The 20,459-nt window shown below is 43.8% G+C and overlaps 1 protein-coding gene across 1 annotated transcript in view; it reads right to left on the reverse strand.

The window, feature by feature from the left end:
* Positions 1-11,668: 11,668 nt before the first annotated feature.
* kcnk17 (potassium channel, subfamily K, member 17) overlaps positions 11,669-20,459 on the reverse strand; it is a 41,549-nt gene continuing 32,758 nt past the window's right edge. Inside the window, exons 3-5 of the mRNA XM_059983482.1 lie at positions 18,450-18,616; positions 17,167-17,335; positions 11,669-11,868 (exon numbers count right to left, since the gene is read on the reverse strand). Coding sequence (XP_059839465.1) covers positions 11,669-11,868; positions 17,167-17,335; positions 18,450-18,616 — 536 coding nt within the window. The remainder of the gene's footprint in view (positions 11,869-17,166; positions 17,336-18,449; positions 18,617-20,459) is intronic.

Raw genomic sequence — 20,459 nt, forward strand, 5'->3', positions numbered from 1 at the left:
CTCAGAAAGGCCGCTGGTTTGTGGCTCTGCTCTCAGAGGGGCTGCTGGTTTGAGTCATTGACCTTGAGAGGGGCCGCTGGTTTGGGTGGCTGCACTCGGAGGGGCCGCTGGTTTGAGTTGCTGGCCTCGGATAGACCACTGGGTCCCAAAGCTCTCAGAGATGTTATCAGAATTCTGAGATTTATGGATTGGTCTGTAGTTCACATCGGCCTCTTTCAGTTCAAAGATTTTTTCATGTTCTCGCCCATATTCTTGTTGTGGATTGACAGGCAGGGGGTTTGGGAGATCTGTTAGTTTTTGCGCAGGGGAGGGATTTGTGGTTTGCGAGTTTTTGTTCCTTTTTCTTTTCATCTGGTGGGGTTTGATCTCTTTCCTTCAACTACTGACGTGATTTTCTGTATTCAAGGGCTACCTGGAGAAGACAAGCTTCAGAATTGTATACCGCATACATACTTTGATAATAAAATGAACCTTTGAATCTTTTGTAGAAACCGGAGCACCTGAGGAAAATCCATGTGGTAATGGGGAGAGCGTTCAAACTCCTTGAAGACAGCAGCATGAATTGAACCTGGATTGCTGGTACTATACAGTGTTGTGTTAACCACTACGCTACCCTGCCACCCACTGAAAGTTTTCTTTGATTAGGCACTGGGCTATATACCCACAAAGCAATCAAGTTTTTATTTGAAAAGTGGTCATGATGTATATGACAACACATTAATCTGAATCTGAGTCACACTGAGATTAGTTTTGTTTTGGACCTGTGCTGCACATCATATGGAGAAAACAATTAACGCTAATAATATTGTTTCTGAACACAGTCCATTTTGTGGAGTACTCATCATTTGTCCCTTTTGGATGATGGAGCCGTGAGTGTTGATAACGATCGTAGTACTGATGCTGCTCTTTACATTTTTTCTGGACGTTGTTGCTTGGGGAAGATCAATTAGAAGGACAAATGGTACCTTGGCCTGTATTATTAGAAAATTTGAGTACGAGAGTAGAGATAGAGACACACAAGCCCGCAGGTACTGAAATCTAGAACAATACTTAGGTGCTGGAGGGACTCAGTAGGTCAGGCGGCATATAACGAAGGAAATGAATAACACAAGAGACTCTGCAGATGATGGAAATCCAAAGCAACGCACACAAAATGTTGGAGGAACTCAACAGGTCAGGCAGCATCTATGGAAATGACCAAACAGTTGATGTTTCAGGCCAAGACCCTTCTACAAGACTGGAAAGGAAGGGGGAAGATGCTGGAATTAAATGTTGGGAGTGGGGAAGGAGGATTGCTAGAAGGTGTTAGGTGAAGCCAAGTGGGTGGGGAAGTTAAAGGGCTGGTAAAGAAGGAATCTGATAGGAGAGGAGAGTGGACCATAAGAGAAAGGGAAGAAGGAGGGATACGGGGGGAGGGGATAGGCATATGAAAAGGGTTCGAAGCTAGAATGGGTAAAAGAAGAGGATGGGAGGAGTAGGGAAGAAATTACTGGGAAGGGAAGAAAAATCAATATTCATGCCATAAGTTTGAAGGCTACTTACATTCCATTTGGGTATAAGTTGTTGCTCCTCCACCCTGAGGCTAGCCCCATTGTGGCAAAAGAGGAGGCCATGGGCCAACATGTCAGAACAGGAATGAGAATCGGAATTAAAATGCTTGGCCACAGGGAAGTTCCAATTTTGACAGATGGAGCAGAGGTGCTCGAAGAAACGATTTTCCAATTTATGACGGGTTTCACCATTGGGAGCTCCAGATACAATAGGCAACACCAGCAGATTTGCAGGTGAAATGTTACCTCACCTGGAAGGACTGTTTGGGGTCCTGAATGGAGGTGATCGGGGAGGGGAATGAACAGGTGTGGTAGTTTGGCCGCTCACAGGGATAAGTGCCTGGAGGGAGATTAGTGGGGAGGGAATATCCCTGTGGAAAGTGAATAGCGGGAGGGGGATCTCAGGACATGTTTGGTGTTAGCATCCCTTTGGGGATGGCAGAAGTTGTGGAGGATGATGTGTTCTGTGTGGAGGCTCATGGGTGGTAACTAGGAACAAAAGGAACTCTAGCCATTTCTGCTCTGGACCTTTTCTCTGAACTGAAAGATAGAGGAGTGCTAGCAAGTATTAAAAGGTGGAAGGAAGGGGTGGAGTGACCACTAGAAGGTGATAAGTCGTCCCACGTGAGATGGGTAATAGGTACATAGAGGAGTGGAGCGAGGGAATAGTAGCAGATGCTAGCAGACAAAAAGTGGAAGGGTTGAAGATGATGGAATCCATGTGATTTTCCCTCCAGGTTCTTCAGTTTCCTTCCACACTCCAAAGATGTACGGGTTAGTATTAGAATTCGAAGTTTATTTCTTACATCCATCTCACAACATGAGGGAGTAAAATTCTTTATGTTGCGACTCCGTCGCAATGTACAAGCAATAAGGGAGGGAAACATGGGAGGATATTGTCCAAACACCAAGAATGTATACATAATTGTTTTGTATAAATGTACATACAGTCAGATACACAATCAGATCAGTGTTTACTGCTAATTCTGATAGCCTGCTGAAAGAAGCTGTCCCATAGCCTGTTGGTCCTGGCCTTAATGCTATGGTACTGTTTACCAGGTGGAAGCTGCTGAAACGGTGGCTGGAGTCCCTGATGATCCTTTGGGCCCTTTTTATACACCTGCTGCTCTAAGTCTCTTGAGTAGAGGGAAGTTCACATCCACAGATGCAGTGGGCTGCCTGTACCACTCTCTGCAGTGCCCTGCAATCGAGAGTACTACAATTCCCCTGCCGGGCGATGGCACAGCCAGTCGAGATGCTCTCACTGGTGCCCCTGTAGAAAGCTCTGAGGACTTGGGGACTCGTGCTAAACTTTTTCAGCAGTCTGAGCTGGAAGAGGTGCGTGCGAGCATCTCAGTTGTGAGCATGCTATGTTGGTGCTAGGAGTATGACAATTTTGCAGGCTGCTCCCAGCTCAGCCTTGGGCTGTGTTGGTCGTTGATACAAGCAGCACATTTCTCTGTTTTCATTTACTTGTGACAAATAAAGCTGATCTTTAATCTTTTGGAATCTGATAGGAGAGGTAGTTGGAGCATGGAATGAAGGAAGTGAGATGGGAAGGGCAGATGGGAAACAATGAGCAGAAATAGCCAGGGGATGGGGGCTGAGGTGGGTGTACAAGGAACTGAGTAGATCAGAAAGAGACTGAAAGGGAACCAAGGGACTTGGGGCCCCAAGCTGCAGGATTGCTTGCTTTTCAGCTGCCGGTGGAGAAACATCCAAGCCATTGTGCTTTACCAGGGATAGTACAGTGCAGTTGTGGTCGACTAAAAATTTCAATTGAACTGAGGGGTCTGGATTATATACATTTATCTTTTTCTGGTTGTATTTTTACTTCTATTCTTCATGCCTCTATATGTGAGGACTAGGCTTCTAAGCCACGATATTGCCTAGCTGGTGTCAGGCATCAGGAATGGTCAAGAGATGATCTCGATGGGCTGGGGAGTCTGGACTATATACCTACATATTCTGTGTTGTTTTATTTGTTTACTGATACTCTATATGGGTTTGTTGACCTGCACATGCGAGGACTGACCATCAAGCCACAGGTATCGTTTGGAGGGGGGTTCTTTTATTCCATTAATGTGTTCTTGTGTGTGACTGTTGGTAATGTGTTCACCTTGACCCCACGGTGACACTGTCTTGTTTGGCTATATTCATGAATATTTATGTATGGTTGAATGTCAATTAAACTTGAATTGAATTGAGTTGAACAACACACCAGACTGACCTCCCTACTTAGTTGTGCTACAGGGAGAGCAGTAAAGGTTCATCATATTAACTCCAGGTGAGAATTCCCCTTTGAGTGGCAAATAAGCAGATTGGCTCCACCATATATCATAGTTCAGAAGAATGAAAGCTGATGTCACAGAAACTTGCACAACTTTCCAGGAGACATAAGGGTCTATAGATGCTGGAACCCAGAGGAGAACATTGACTGTTGGAGGAACTCCATGGGTAATGCAGCATCTGTAGAGGGAAATGGATAGTCGAAGTTTTGGGTTGAGACTTTTCATCTGGACTTAACGGGCAGCACAGGGGTCAGTGACAGTGAAGGGGAGCTCTCCAGAAGTGATGAGATCTGCAATGTATGGGAGACAGTGACTTGATTGTTGGTGGGGTCAGGGTCAATGGGAGAAGAGCAGATGTCTAAGAACTACTGCTGACCCTCCCCAAGATTAAGGCCAGCCTATCAGATGACAAAAGTACTTTTAAACGGTCTTGAGCCAAAATGCCGACTGTCCATTTCCTTCATCAGACTCTACCTCATTATTACTCAACATTTTGATATGGATTGTCAAGGTAGATGGAAGAATGGTGTTTTGCTTGGCATGAGAGGTCTTGATGCAAGAGTTTCAAGAGGTCAGTTACTTAGACCTAAAATAAAAGAAATTCCTCTGCTCTCCAGCAGGGACCTAGCTTTCTAAAAGTGGAGTCACAGCTAGAGAAGGTGGTGAAGAAGGCTGTTGGCATACTTCTCTTCATCAGCCAGGGTAATGATTATAGAAGCTGGGATGACAGTTTGCAGTTGCACAAGACCATGCTGAGGCTACATTCAGAATATTATTTTCAGGTTTGGTCAGCTCTCGATGGAAATGATGGCATTAAATGGAAAGAATGTAGCGGAGATTATTGAGAATTTTGCCAGGACTCAGGCGACTGAGTTCCGTAGAGAGGTTGAGCAGTTTCGGACTTTTGCAATGGAGTATAGGAGATTGAGGGATAATTTCATAGAGGTATATAAAATCATGAGAGACATAGATAGCATGAATGCACACAATCTTCTTCACAGTGTTGAGGAATCAAGTACCAAAGGGCATAGGTGTAAGGTGAGAAGGAAGAGATTTATTAGCAACATGAGAGACTATACAAGTCCAGGTAAGACCTGCGGAAGGCTATTTTAAAGGCAAGAAAACAATTCTGATTGAAGTTAAAGATGGAACCAGATGAAATTCAGCTCTGGCTGGGTTTACTGGCAATCATGTCTTTCAAGACGAAACCTAAAATCATGAATAGCTGTGATGCTTCACCCCCAGTTGAGCTCAATGCCTTCTATGCATGCTTTGAAAGGGAGAATAAAACTACACCTGTACAAATCCCTGCAGCATCTGATGACCCCTGTGATCTCTATCTTGGAGGACAATGTCAGAATCCTCCAATGGCATTAGGTCCTAATTAGGCCCTGGTAGAATATTGAAAATTAGCGCCAACCAACTGGTGAGAGTGTTCGAGGACATCTTCAATCTTTCACCCCTGCAGTAGGAGTTTCCCATCTGTTTCAAAGAGGCGACGATCATACCAGTGCTCAAGAAGAGCAGGGTGAGTGGCCTCAATGACAATCACCCAGTTTCACTCACATCTACTCTGATGAAATGCTTTCAGGGGTTGGTCATGACAAGAATCAACTCCTAAGCAACCTAAGCAAGGACTTGGACACACTGCAATTTGCCTGTCACTACAATAGGTCTTCAGCAGATGCAATCTCACTGGCTCTCTATTCTGCCTTTGATCAGATGGACTACAATACCTACATTAGACTGCTGTTTATTGATCACACAGTGTTCAACACAATCATAACCTCAGTTCTAATCAACAAGCTCCATATCCCATGCCTCTGTTCTTCCTTCTGCAACTGGATCCTTGGCTCCCGCACCAGGAGACCACAGTCGGTACAGATCAACAAAAGTTCCTCCTCACAGATAGTCAACACTGTCACAACTCAGGGATGGGTGCTGAGCCCACTGCCCTACTCTCTCTCCACTCGCAACCATGTGGCTAGGCACAACTCAAATGCCATCTGTAAATTTTCTGAAGACAGAACTGTTGTTGGCAGGATTTCTGATCATGAAGAGGAAGTGTGCAGGAGTGAGGTAGATCAGCAGGTTGAGTGGTGTCACACCAACAATCTTGCACTCAATGTCAGTAAGACCAAGGAACTGATCGTGGACTGTTGGAAAGGGAAGTCGAGGGAGCACACATCAGCCCTCAATGAGGGATCAGCAGTAGATCTACAGTTGTACTATGCAGAGCATACTAATTCATTGGCTCTCTTCCAGGGAAGGTGGGACTTACACAGAAGAGTCAGTTTACACCTGAACTGGAGGGGCTAATATCCTAGCAGGAAGATTTGCTGGTACTGCACAGGGGTTGGTGGGGGGTGGGGGGGGGGGAAGTTTAAACCAGAGTTGCAGGGGGATGGGAACTTGAGTGCCAGAACAGATAGTGGTGTGGTTGTTGCTAAGCCTACATACAAGGTCAGGAATCGAAAGGTTGAACACAATGCGACTATTTTCTGCGTTGTGTATGATTCAATGTAAGGACTATTGTAGGAAAGGTGGATGAGCTTAGAGCATGGACGTGCATGAGGAATTATGACATTGTAGCCATCAGTGAGACTTGGTTGTAGGAGGCGTAGGACTGTCAGCTCAGTGTTCTGGGGTTCCGTTGTTTGAAATGTGACAGAGTGGGAGAGATTAAAGGGGGTGGTGTGGCATTATTGGCCAGGGAAAATGTCACAGCAGTGCTGAGTCAGGACAGACTGAAGAGCTCCTTTATGGCAAGAATAACAGATTTATGGAATCTTAGTTTTTGAGACTAAAGCCCAGGTTAAGAAAACTAAGGAGGTGCATAGCAGGTGTGGCCATTTAAGAACAAAGGAGGTACTTCAGGAGTATAAGAAATGCAAGACAACACTTAAGAAGGAAATCAGGAGTGCTAGAAGAGGTTCCTCTAGCAGACAAGGTGCAGGAATACACTAAGGGCTTTCAAAGATTTATTAAGAGCAAGAGGATAGCAAGGGACAAATTCGATCCTATGGAAAATCAGAGTGTTAATCTTTGTGTGGAGCTGAAAGTGATGGGTGAGATTTTAAACAGATTATTTATGTATCTGTATTTATTCGGGAGGTGGACACAGAGTCAATAGATGAGAGAAAAACCAGTGGCTAGCTCATGGGCCCAATACAGAGAGGTCATGGGTTAAGGGTGAAAGGTGAAGTGTTTAAGGGGAACATGACGGGGAACTTCTTCACTCAGAAGGTGGTGGGAGTGTGGACAAGCTGCTAGCACAAGTGGTGGATGTGGGGTTGATTTCAGCATTTAAGAGAAATCTGGATAGGTATATGGATGAGAGTGGTAAGGATGGTGATGGTCTGGGTGTAAATTGATAGAACTAGCCGGATTAATGGTTTGGTACAGACTAGATGGACTGAAGGACCTAGTTCTGAACTAGTGTTGACAACCCTTTCACCCCTTGTTGTACTTGGCTTGTGCTGATGTTCAATAGATAGCTTATTGTGGGATGGAGCCTCATGAAGAACAGGGAGTCAGTTTTTGAGATGTTTGAGACTTTTCTAGCCACCTCTCAGTCCTGCACCATCTAGTTCACAGTGGGATAGAACCTTGAGTGCCTGGGGCACAGGTGGTTTTGGCAGTACGAAGGAATTCACATGTTATGGCTTTTGATGTATGGTGTTTTTCTACAACTATTTGTTTTTTTTTGTTCAGATAGCTGTTAAACTGTTTGTCTTTCATCAAGAATCCTGGTTGCTAATCAATCAATCAATCAATCAATCAATCTCTCTCTATCTCTCTCTCTCCCCCTCCTCTCTCCTCTCGCTCTTTTTCCCTCTCTCCATCTCTCTCTATCTCTTTCCCAGAGTCTCTCTCCCCCCTTTCTCATGCCTTCACTCTCCTTTACATCCTTTTTCTCTACTCTTCCTCTAGCTCTCTCTCTTTCACACTCTCTCCACGCCCGTCCTCATGCCTTCTCTCTCTCTCACCCCTTTCCCTCTACTCCTCCTCTCTTCCTCTCTCTCTCCTTCTCCCTCTCCCTCTAACATCCTTCTCCCTCCTTCCCCTCTCTCCTTCTCTTTTTCTCTCCCTCTCCCCACCTCCACTTTTCCTTCTTAGGCAGTGCCTCAGGATCAAGGCTGACTCATTTCCATAGAATTTGTTTTCCAGTTTGTGTGCTCTTTTAGCAAGCACACAAGTGACAATAACATTTTGACGGAGGGAGGACTGTGTCCGATTGCCCAATGGCAAGAGATCCAAGATTAATGGAATGCAGGCTAACCAAGTGAATGGACATGCAGAAACATACAAACCAATGCTGCACAACAGTAATCAGCTGATGTGAATGCAGTCACGATCCAACTGTACAGACTGACGTTCACTCAGCAGAATGAATGCAGTCCTGCTCCAGTTACTTTAATGGTATGCTGTAACATTTCTGTATTTTATGAAGGAGAACCTTGCTTGAAGAACTCCGGCCTCTGCCGAACATTTCCGCAGGGGAGCGCCACTCGGAGCATAGAACAGTAACACACATCAGCCCACAATGTCTGTGCCAAACGTTGGGCCATATTAAACTAAAACTGCCAGATGCTAGAGTCCAGTCCTGATGCACTGCTTTGACCTGAAGTGTCGACAGTTGCTATTCACCTGCAGATGCTGCTCAACCTGCAGAGTGCCTCCATCAGATTGTTTGATAAACCCAATCTCTACTGTCCCTATCCTTCCCTGAATATTGATGTGTCCATATAAAACCCTCGAAATCACCACCCGTGTAAATGCTTCTACACCTGGCAGCCTGATCCAGACTCCCACTTCTCTCTGTGGAAAATAAAAAGCTTTTCACGCACATCTCCTTTAAACTTTCCTCCTCTTACCTTGAATGCACGTCTCAGGTATTTAACATTTCTACCACGAGACAGAAAAAGAATTCTCTCTGTCTACCTTATCTCTCACATAATTTTATAAACTTCTGTTGGATCTCCCCTCAGCCTCTGACACTCCAGAGAAATAAATACAAGTTTGTCCAACCTTTCCTTATCAATCGTACCCTCTCATCTGGGCAGCAACCTCTTCAGTACCTTTTCCAATGCCTCCAATGCCTTAGGTGCTCCTCTGAGTAATTGCAGGAGCTACCTCATTCTGCCCTGTAGTCTCTTCCTCAAATGTGGTAGCAACCGTCTCTGTCGCTGTGTGTCTCTCACTAGGGATTGAGCCTCTAAGGCCCGACTCCTTTCTCTGAATGCTGTACAGCACAATGCCAAAAATTGAGTGAGGTTCTACTGGCCTGATTAACATCTTAAAGTACAGCACAGGAATCCACTCTTCAGCTTACTGTGCCTGCGCCAAACACAATGGCAAATTAAAATGAATCATTTCTGTCTGCATGTAGTCCCCGTGTCCCCATTCCCTGTACACTTGTGAGTCAATCTAACAGCCTCTGAAATGCAAGTATCACATCTACATCTACCAACTCGCCTGACGGTCCATTTCAGACACCTATCACTCTGTATAAAAAAATGCTTCACACATGTCCATTGATAGAATGCAAAACTGGGCTGAGAGGTGGCAGGTGGAGTTAAACCCAGATGAGTGTGAAGAGGTTCATTTTGGTAGGTCAAATATGATGGCAGAATATAGTATTAATGGTAAGACTCTTGACAACGTGGAGGATCAGAGAGATCTTGGGGTCTGAGTCCATAGGACACTCAAAGCAGCTGCACACTTTACTCTGTGGTTAAAAAGGCATATGGTGCATTGGCTTTCATCAATCATGGGATTGAATTTAGGAGCCGAGAGGTAATGTTGCAGTTATATAGGACCCTGGTCAGACCCCACTTGGAGTACTGTGCTCAGTTCTGGTCGCCTCACTACAGGAAGGATGTGGAAGCTATAGACAGGATGCACAGGAGATTTACAAGGATGTTGCCTGGATTGGGGAGCATGCCTTATGAGAATAGGTTGAGTGAACTCGGCCTTTTCTACTTCGAGTGACGGAGGATGAGAAGTGACCTGATAGAGGTGTATAAGATGATGAGAGGCATTGATCGTGTGGATAGTCAGAGACTCTTTCCCAGGGGTGAAATGGTTGCCACAAGAGGACACAGGTTTAAGATGCTGGGGAGAAGGTACAGAGGAGACGTCAGGGATAGTTTTTTATGCAGAGGGTGGTGAGTGCGTGGAATGGGCTGCCAGCAACAGTGGTGGAGGTGGATATGATAGGGTCTTTTAAGAGACTTTTGGATAGGTACATGGAGCTTAGTAAAATAGAAGGCTATAGGTAAGCCTAGTAATTTCTAAGGCAGGGACATGTTCGGCACAAATTTGTGGGCCAAAGGGCCTGTATTGTGCTGTAGGTTTTCTATGTTTCTATGTCCTTTAAACTTCCCCCATCTCATCTTAAATGCATGTAATCTAGAATGGGACATTCCTTCATTAGGGAAAAAAGACTTTGACTGCTTACCTTGTTTAATTTATCCACACTATTGTTTCTGGATGTAAACTACCTTAACATTACTGCGCTTTGGCCAATAAAAACAACCCCATTGGACATTGGTGCTAACTATAGCCATATTTGATTTGGAGTTTATTATCAAATATGGATACAAAACACTCTCTGGATAGTTAGCACTGGCAGGAAAGATGCCTCTTCACCTTGGTTCTTAACCACTATGAATTAGAATCAGGACACTACCAATAGCCTGTCTTAGCTAAGGCACGTTGATGCCACAGTTAAGAAAGCTCACCAGCACCTCTGCTTCTTCAGGAAGTTAAAGAAATTTGGCTTGACCTCTTTAATCCTCACCAATCTTTATTGATGTACCATAGAGAGTACCCCGTCCAGAGACATCAGAGCTTGGCCTGGCGGCTGCTCTCCCAGTATCTGCAGAGAGTTGTCACTGCCTCGGTAAACCAGCCGGCATAATCAAAGACCCCACCCACCCTGGACATCCTCACTTCTCCCCCTCCCTTGAGGAAAAAGATGCAAAAACCTGAAAGCATGTACAACCAGGCTCAAGGACAGCCTCTACCCTGTCGTTATAAGGCTATCGAACAGTTCTCTAAAAACGTCAAGAAGGACTCTTGACTTCAGTCTATTCATAGTGACCTTGCACCTCACTGTCGACCTGCACTGTGTTTCCTCTGTAACTAACACTTCACTCTGCTCCGTGCTACTGATTACCATGTGTCACCTCAATGCATTGTTGCAATGAATGTTATAGATGTATGAATGTATAGATGGTATACAAGACAAGTTTTGTACTGAACCTTGGTACATGTGAGAGTAATAAATAAATTTATCAATTTACCAATCAGAAACCATACAAAAGTCAGGTCATGAAGAAATATGGAACCGAAGTGGCCCAAGGGTTCCACACCAACCATAAGGCACCCATTTCATACTGACTCTGCTCTAACTACTCTCTCCGCATTCCCGTCTATCCCCCTCCCGCCACCAGATTCTGCTACTCACCATTCATAACCTACTGATCCACACTTTTTTTGGATGTGGGAGGAAACCAGAGTGCTCGGAGGAAGCCTGCAGAGTCACAGGGAAAACATACAAATTCCACACAGACAGCATCCAAAGTCAGGATCAAACCCAGGCTTCTAACACAATGGGGCTGCAGACCTACAGCTTTGCCACTGCATCATCCACCTAAAATGCAGGGGAGTTTCCATTTCATTGTACTAATGCCCCTCGCAACAAAAACGCTTTGGCAGTAAAAGAAGAAAGGAGCACCAAATCAGGTTATGGGGGGAGATGAAAGGGGGAATCTAAACAGAGAACGAGGTAGTCGATTAAGAGGTTTAAACACAATGCAACTAGGTGTAGCAATCCTCATGACTGGGACTGCGCTTATCTTCCTGCTTTGATTTCTCTCTGTGCCACTTCAGCTGGAACAGCCGCTCCATCACACCACCACCCAGATTAAAGAGCAGGGCCAGCCAGGCCAACCCGACGATGATCCAGACTCCAGCCAGGCCCCTGTAGATGGTGATGTAGTGCTTCTCTGGATCTGTGCCTGAAACGGAAATAGTAGAGTCATCAGAAAAAGGTGTTGGAGGCGGAGGAGTTAAAAATTAACTCTAAGCAGTGTAGATCTGAAACTTAAATAAAGGAAGTGGTGCAGGAACAGGTAGAAGTGAGAAATTGGCTAGGCTAAGCCTTTATTCCTTGGAGTGTCAGGATTTCAGGGGTAACCTTACAAAAGTGTTTCAAAATAGGAGAGGCGTAATGTACAGCAGTCTTTTCCCCAGATAAGGGGAGTGTAGGAATAGCTTTAGTGTGGGAGGGGAAGGATTTAAAAAGAACCTGAGTGGCGTTGTTTTCATGCAGAAGATGGTGAGCATATGGAATGAGCTAGCAGAGGAAGTGGTTGAGGCACCAATAGTATCATTTAAGAAACACTTGGATAGATACGTTGAGGGGTTCAGTCGGAGGGACATTGGCAAAATGCAGGGAATCGGGACTAGCTCGGCAGGCACCAAGATTGGCATGGACTGGTTGGGCTAATGGGCCTGAATCCATGCTGCATTTGTATTGGAAGTCACTCTAAAGAGCAGCAGATTCTCGGATGGGGGTTTAAGCCCTCGGTAATCAGTTCCTGATCAGTGAGTGTGGCCTTTCTCTTTGCAGAAGCTGAGAACTGTATATTTCCAATGCCCTTGATCCCCACAGGAAGTGCCCAGTGGCATCACAAGCTCACTGAAGTGGGGGGGGGGCAGACAAATGTACATGAAATATAGAGTTGTTTAAAGTAATGAATGTTTCAGATGAGACTGCAATAGGTATGCCACAAACAGTGCAAGACTGGACAACACAGGAAGCTGCTATCTTCCCATTACTGTGGGCAATTGTAGCCCACAGATACATATATAGTTAGGGTGCCCAGACTTTTGTATAGTACTGTATTTGTCAATGTGAAGCAAAGAGCGGGTTTGTAAATCTGGCGGAAGCAAAGGATGTTGAGAATGGCAAGGGTGGGGCACCGCACGAGGGGTGTTGGACAGGTGGGAGGGAAGGAGTGTATGTGGTGCGGGTACAGACAAACCCAGCTCTGAGACACCAGGCAATGTCGTTTGATTCCAAACAATTGGTTTATTGATTATTACAGGATGTCTCTCTGGTGCTTCCCCACTCCCTCCCCTCTCCTAATCATGATTGCCCTCTCCCTGCCCCCTTCCCGCTCTCAACTCACAATAGCGACCCATATCAGAATTAGGTTTATCATCTCTCACATATGTCGTGAATTTTTTTTGCAACAACAGTACAGTATTGCAATAGTACAGTGCAATACATAAAATTATTATAGTACTGTGCAAAAATAGGTGCACTATCTATATACATTTGTACACAAGACTTTTGCACAGAACTGGACTTAAAGAATGATCTATTTGAGTGACATATATTGTGTTTCAGTATATGTGACAATAATAACACTGGACAAGAAAGATTTTGATGGATTTTGGGCTGCTGATCATGAAAATCACCATGAAATTTTCCTATCACCACCTTTTTTTAAAAATCACCTGTATTTGTTATTTCAATTCATAATTCAAGTCAGAATAACTGATGCCAAGATTAAGGAAGGCATTTTAGTTGGCCCAGAAACAGGTAATCAATGACAGGCAATTTGAAGAACTTCTCGTGGGACTGGAGAAAATCACCTGGAAGGCATTCAGAGATGTTGTTGAAAATTTTCTTGGCAAAAACAGAGCACCAAACTATGTGCAGCTGGTTGGCAACATGCTTCAAGCATACAAAACCATGAAATGCAACACGTCGCTAAAGATTCATTGTCTACACTCCCATTTAGACTTCTTCCCTGCAAATGTTGGCGCTGTCAGTGATGAACATAATGAAAGGACATTGTGATCATGGAGAAATGGTATCAGGGCAACAGCAACCCATCCATGCTGGCTGATTATTGTTGGACTCTTAAGAAGCCTCAGACACTGAGTACAAATGAAAATCATCAACAGAACATTTTTAGCTTAGTTAAACTATTGCAAAGCATCAGCACCATTATGCAATTAAATGCATTATATTCAATAAAAATTAATTTCCTGTTTCTCCAAATTCCTACAATGTGCAAATAGTCTGAAATTATATTTGCGGTCAGCATCAAACGATCCATCATAAACAAAGAAAAAATTCTGAGGAAGCTATACTTTTGAAAAAAATTGGTGTACAGTGTAATTCAATTACTGATTACTTCCTGTCTCACACAGAGATACAGCGGAGAAACAAGCCCTTGGGCCCACTAAGCTCCATGAACTACTCATTTGCACTAATCTATATTATTTCCATTATTTATTCTTCCCACATTCGCATTGTCTCCCTCAGATTCTACAACACTAGGTCAAGTTACAGTAGCCAATTAACCCACCAATTTGCATGGCCTCGGGATATGGAAGGAAATTGGAGCTCTCAGAGGAGGCCTGGGTGGTCACAGAAAGGCTATTGAGTGAACCGAGAGTGAACCTGCAAGAACAGCCTCCTATTCAACATCGGCAAAGCTGGCGAGCTGATCATTGACTTCAGAAAACAAGGTGAACATGTAGCGGTGGAGAGAGCCAGCAATGTGAAATTCCCGGGCATTAACTTATCAGATGACCTGTCCTGGGTCCAGCACTTAGGTGGAATCATAAGTAAAGCGGGACAAGGTCTTTACTTTCTTAGGAGGTAAAGGCAGTTCAGTTTATTACTGAACACTCTGACAAACTTCTACGGATATACTGTTGAAAATACCCTGACTAGTTATGTCATGGTCTGATGCAGAAATTCGAATGGTGCAGGAACATAAAAAGTCGCAGAGGGTAGTGAACTCAGCTCAATACATCATGGGCACATCCCTCCCCACCATCAGTAGTATCCACCAGAGGCATGACCCCAAGAAGGCAATATACATCATCAAAGATGCCCACCATCTGGATCGTGCCATCTTTTCACAGCTATCATCAGGTAGGAGGTAGGTTCAAGAACAGCTACTTCCCTTCAACTGTCCGATTCTTGAACCAACCAGCAACATCCTATAATCACTACAGTTCAGCAACATCATGACCACTTGGATCATTTTGCACTAAAATTGACTTATTTTTTGCTTTCATTGAGTTCTTTCTTATAAATATAGTGTTTATGTTCATTTAATGAATGCTGTTTATATGATCTTGTGAGCCTGTGATGCTACTGCAAGGAAGTTTTTCATCACAACTCTGCATGCATGTACTTGTGCATATGACAATATCCTTGTCATATCTTTGTGCAGTATCATTCAGGAAGGTGAACCCATGAAAAGTATCCAGACTGGATGGGGTACATAGTTGAGTACTAAAGACCTGTACTGATCAACTGGGTAGAGCTTTCACTGATATCCTTAACCACTCAATACCCCAGTCAGTTCGAATTGGAAACAATATCTTCTACACAGTCTCCATCAGCACAAGAGGGAGATTAAATATCTGGCTAAGTGGTGTCACAGCAACAACTTCTCACAATGTCAGCTAGACCAAGGAAATGATTATTGACTCAGGAAGAGGAAACAGGAGGTCCATCAGCTAGTCCTCATCAGGGATTCAGAGGAGATGAGGGTCAGCAACTTTAAATTCCTAGGTGTTAACATTACTGAGGATCTGTTCTGTACATAAGAGCCATTGGGAAGAAAACACAACAGCACTTCTACTTTCTAAAAGTTTTTGAAGATATGGCATGTCATCTAAAACTTTGACAAACTTATATAGACATGTGATGGACAGTATATTGACTGGTTGCAACACAGCCTGGCATGGGAACACTAAACCCCTTGTATGGAAAATCCTACAAAAAGAAGTGGATCCATCACTGATCCGTCCCCTCTGGACTCAGCCCACTTTCAAGGACTTTTCGTCTCATGTTCCTGATAGTTATTTCTCATTTACTAATTATTATTATTTCTTCTTTTTCTTAGTTATTTTGTATTTGCACAGTTTGTTGCTTTTCTTTTTGCACATTGGTTGTTGCTTGTCCTGTTGGGTGTGGTCTTTCATTGATTCTATCGTGTTTCTTGCATTTACTGTGATTGCCCGCAAGAAAACAAATCTGAGGATTATATATGACGACATGTACGTATTTAGATAATGAATTTAATTTGAACTTTGATCTTTGCAACAATCTTTTCAGTGTGAGAGGTCCTAAGGTACTGGTGTGCGAGGGTTGATTATGAAGTTGGTGAGCGTAGCACCAATTTGTACAGAACAGCAAAGAGATCACCACTAACACAGATCCTGTAGTCTTGATTATTGTGTGTAGAACCTAGGTGTTTGATATACACTAGGTTCTCTCTTTGGGTGATCAGCAAGGGCTGGAGGTCACCTCAAACTAACTTCCAGCAACTGCCAACAGTGGAGGGAATATGGACAGGACAGAATGTAACATCATTAAGTGCATGACAGATACTTGACAAACATTGGCTGTACCAATCTTAATGAAATGCACAACCAGGTTCCCAAGGCTCACATTTTCACTTGGATAGTCTATCCCAGGAAAAGCCATATGAAAAATATGTGGAAATACATCTAATTTCTTAGTTAAAATCTGCTGGAAATACTCAGCAAGACAGAGAGAAACAGGGCTAACTTTTCAGATCAAGGACCCTTTGTCAACAGTAGGGAGGAAAGAAAATTAATTTGTATTAAGCTGCAGAAAGCATAACAGGGGGATGGGTAGGACAAATGGAATATCTTTGATGGAGTGAGGCTAAGGTAGCATTGGGGATAAGTTGTATTGGAAATAAAAGGGTGTGTGAGTCTGGGACCCTAGTGATTGGAAGAGACTGCAGGAACAAGGGTTCCAGTGAATGCAAAGGAGCATAGAAAACATTACCTGCTGAGCCAGATGCTGAACTGGGAGGATTTTAGAATGGTCAGGTAGCAGATTATTGGAGTTTTACCTATTCCAAAATGTTTACAAAATTCCTAAGCACTCACTTCCCACAGGTTGCACAATAACCTTACCAAAGACCAACGTAATGATTGACCAACACAGAACCTGCTGGAAGAACTCAGCAGGTCAAGTAGCATCTATGGGAGGAAAGCAATTGCAGATGTCTTGTGTGGAAACTCTGCATCAGGTTCTGATGTGTTCAGATGCAGGGGTTGAACAGATACACTGTCAATTCCTTACTCAACCAGCTGAGTTCTTCCAGCAGATTGTGTGGTTGCTCGAGATTCCAGTCTCTTGTGTCACTCTAATGATGTCCTTGCTACCATGTGTGGCATTGTTTGCAGGTTGTATTGTTTGGTAACCCTCAGGCATCACTGGTTTATTGTGCATCTGGTCATACCTATGACATAATCTCCAAATCCAATGGTGCTGAGAGTGATGAAGGCAAAGTAAAAGCTCTCGCCAAAAGTCCAACCTTCCACGTAACTGAAGATCAATGGTGGAAAAACCAGGAAGAGAACTGTGCCAGTAATGAAGAAGAGCACTATTGTGAAAATCTTCATCGCTTGCTACAGAGGGACAGAAAATGACATTAAATTAGAGACACATTCTCCTTAAAATATTTGCCCCACTGTGAAAGCACTGGTCTTTTTCTTTAACCGTTCAGATCTGTTAGATCTCAATTTGCCTATGCATTTTGCTCCAGATCCCATAATACACTTAGTTAACAAAATTCACCAAGGATGTTGCCAGGAACGAAGGGCTTGAGCTGTAAGGAGAGGCTGAATGGTCTGGGACTTTTCCCCTGAGATGTAAGAGGGTGTGGGTTGACATTATAGTGGAAATAAAATCGTGAGAGACATAGATAAGGTGAATGGACACAAATTATTTCCTCTGGGGAAGACAGCCTAAAACTAGAGGGCATAGGTTTGAAGTGAGAAGTGAAAGGTTTGAAGGGGGACCTGAGGAGCAGGTTTACACACAGAGGTTGGTGGGTATACGGAACAACTTGTCAGAGGAAGTGGTTGTAATTAAAGTTTTAAAAAAACCTATTTAGACACGTACATGGATAAGGAAAGTTTAGAGCAGGGGTTCCCAACTTGGCAACTACTCAGCTCTCAGTTAATGATAGGTATCCGTGTCATAAAAAGTTTGGGAAACCCTGGTATTTCTCTAATATGAGAAAGCACAGGCAAATGGGATCAGCTAGGTTAGACAATGTGGCCAAAGGTCCTTTGCCTGTGCTGTATGTGGTCAGAATCAGATTTATTATCACTGACATGTGTCGTGAAATTTATTGTTTTGTGGCAGCACTACAGTGCAATACATGATAAATATTCCTATACATTACAGTACAAAATAGGAAAAATATAAGTATTGCATGAAGAGAGCAAAACAGTGTTTAGTAGTGTTCTTGAGTTCATGGTCCATTCAGAAACCTGATGGTAGAGGGGAAGGATCTGTTCCTAAAATGTTGAATGTGTGTCTTTGGGTTTCCCTATAACTCTATGACTCTGGTTTTGATCTCTTTTATAATCTAGATTGCATCTTCGATATTTTAATGGACGGTGCGCTAGTCTATGCTGGCGGGGTTAAGAATGTCTGCTGCAAGTTCTGCTAGAAAGTTATATTTTTGGCAAGACCTCTCCCACCTGGGAGGCAGCCACTGGATGTGATGCTTACCCTGGGATTGCTTGATTTCTCAGCATTTTTCTCCAGCCTCTTCATATATCCATTCATACTTCTTCCAAGGTGGTTCAAGAAAGTTAGATTCAAAGGGATTCCAAATAATGCAAAAAATACACAGAAAACCTGCCCTCCTACAGTGCTGGGAGAGAGGTTTCCAAAGCCTAGAGGAAAGAGAAAAACTGAGCCTTGTTCTCTTTGTTGTTCCACGTGTACTGAAATAGCAGCAAGACCTGGGAAGCAGCTCTAGAGGACAATGCCTTGTTTTATATAATCAGGACTACAAACATCATAAAAGTAACTTCCATTTAGTTAATGCCTCTCACATGACAAACATATATACCTAAATACTTAACAGGAGAATTAACAAATGAAAAGTTGACAATTGTTTCCAGAGACAATATGTGGGCAACTGACTAAGATCTTGGCCATAAACAAAGATTTTAAGGAGGTTGTTCCTTTTCTATAGAAGTATATTCGTTCAAGAGATGTGGGTTTCACAGGCTGAGCCAATGTTTATTGTCCATCCTTGATTGCCCTTCAGTAGATGGTAGTGAGCTGCCATCCTTGAAGTTGTGAGAATGTCTACAATGCTGCTAGGGAGGGAGCCCCAGTATTTTGACCCAACAGTGATGAAGGAATAATGATACAAGTCAAAATGATATTTGGCTTGGAGGGTACTTCCAGGTGGTGGTGTCCCTATGTCCTTCTAGATCAGGGTTCCCAACCTTTTTATGCCATGGACCCCTACCATTAACCAAGGGGTCCATGGACCCCTGGTTGGGAAACCCTGATCTAAATGTTGGTAGCTGACAAAGGAATCTTGGTGATTTTCTGCAGTGGATTCAGCAGAAATGCTGCTGCTGTGTGTTGGTGAGGTTAGTGAGTGGCTGTAGATGGGGTTCCTATGTCCTGTACCATGTTAAGTACCTTGAGAGGTTTTGAAGCTGCACCCACCCAAGTCCGTGGAGATTCTGACACTGAGCCCTGTGGATGGTGGACAGACTTTGGGGAGTGAGGAGGTGAGATACGTACTGTAGGATTCCTAGTCTCTGACCTGCTCTTGAGGCCACATTGTATACATAGCTACTTTAGTTCAGAATCTGGTTTTTGTTACTGATTTTACTTACTTGTAACAATCCAGAACAAGGCTATTTGGCTCATTGGGTCCATGCCAATTTCCTTGAAGTCCCTTCTTCGTATTTCCATGTATACCTGTAATTCTACCTCTCCCGTCAACTCCCTTTTCACAGTTACACACACCAAGCTGTGCAACTAATGCACACTCCTTTGGGATGTTGAAGGAAACCCAAGTGGTCACGGAGAGTATGTGCAAGATCCTCACATACGGTGTCAGGATCGAACCTGTGTCACCAGAGCTGTGAGCCAGGTGCAACCACCCTCATGTTCACTGTCAGGAAGTGACCAGGATTTCAGCAGTTAAGGGAGGGCATCAGCATATCCTTCACTTGGGCAGTCAATGCCGGCCTTCCCAGCAACATCAGAAAGGAAATTAAATACAGAAGAGCTGAGGGTGGGAATTCTAGAATTAAAAACCTTAAGAGCTGAAGCTGAGTTGGCAGGGCCCAAAGGGCTAATGTTTGCTTTCTATCATGTAACAAATAAGCAAGTATTAGTCTCCTTAAAACCTACGTCTTTGACAAAGATTTTAGCCACAGAATATGGACAGTACAGCACAGGAACGGGCCCTTCAGTTCATGATGTCTGTACCAACCATGATACCAGATTAAACTAAGCCCACCTGCCTGTACGTAGTGCACCTTCCTTCATTCTCTGCCTCTTCTTGTGCCTGGCTAAATTCCACTTAAATTGTGGTATCTTATCTGTTTCCATCCCCTCCCCTGGTAGCCTGCTCCAGGTAATTCAAGTTGCCTGTGCAGAGAAACTTGCCTCACACATTCCTCTGAATCTTTCTCCTCTCATCTTTGAGCTTCTATCCTGGGAAAAATATACTGACTGTCTGCCTTTCCTATACCTCACATAATT

The sequence above is a fragment of the Hypanus sabinus genome, chromosome 10 (genome assembly GCF_030144855.1).
Source record: "Hypanus sabinus isolate sHypSab1 chromosome 10, sHypSab1.hap1, whole genome shotgun sequence".
Lineage (NCBI taxonomy): Eukaryota > Metazoa > Chordata > Chondrichthyes > Myliobatiformes > Dasyatidae > Hypanus > Hypanus sabinus.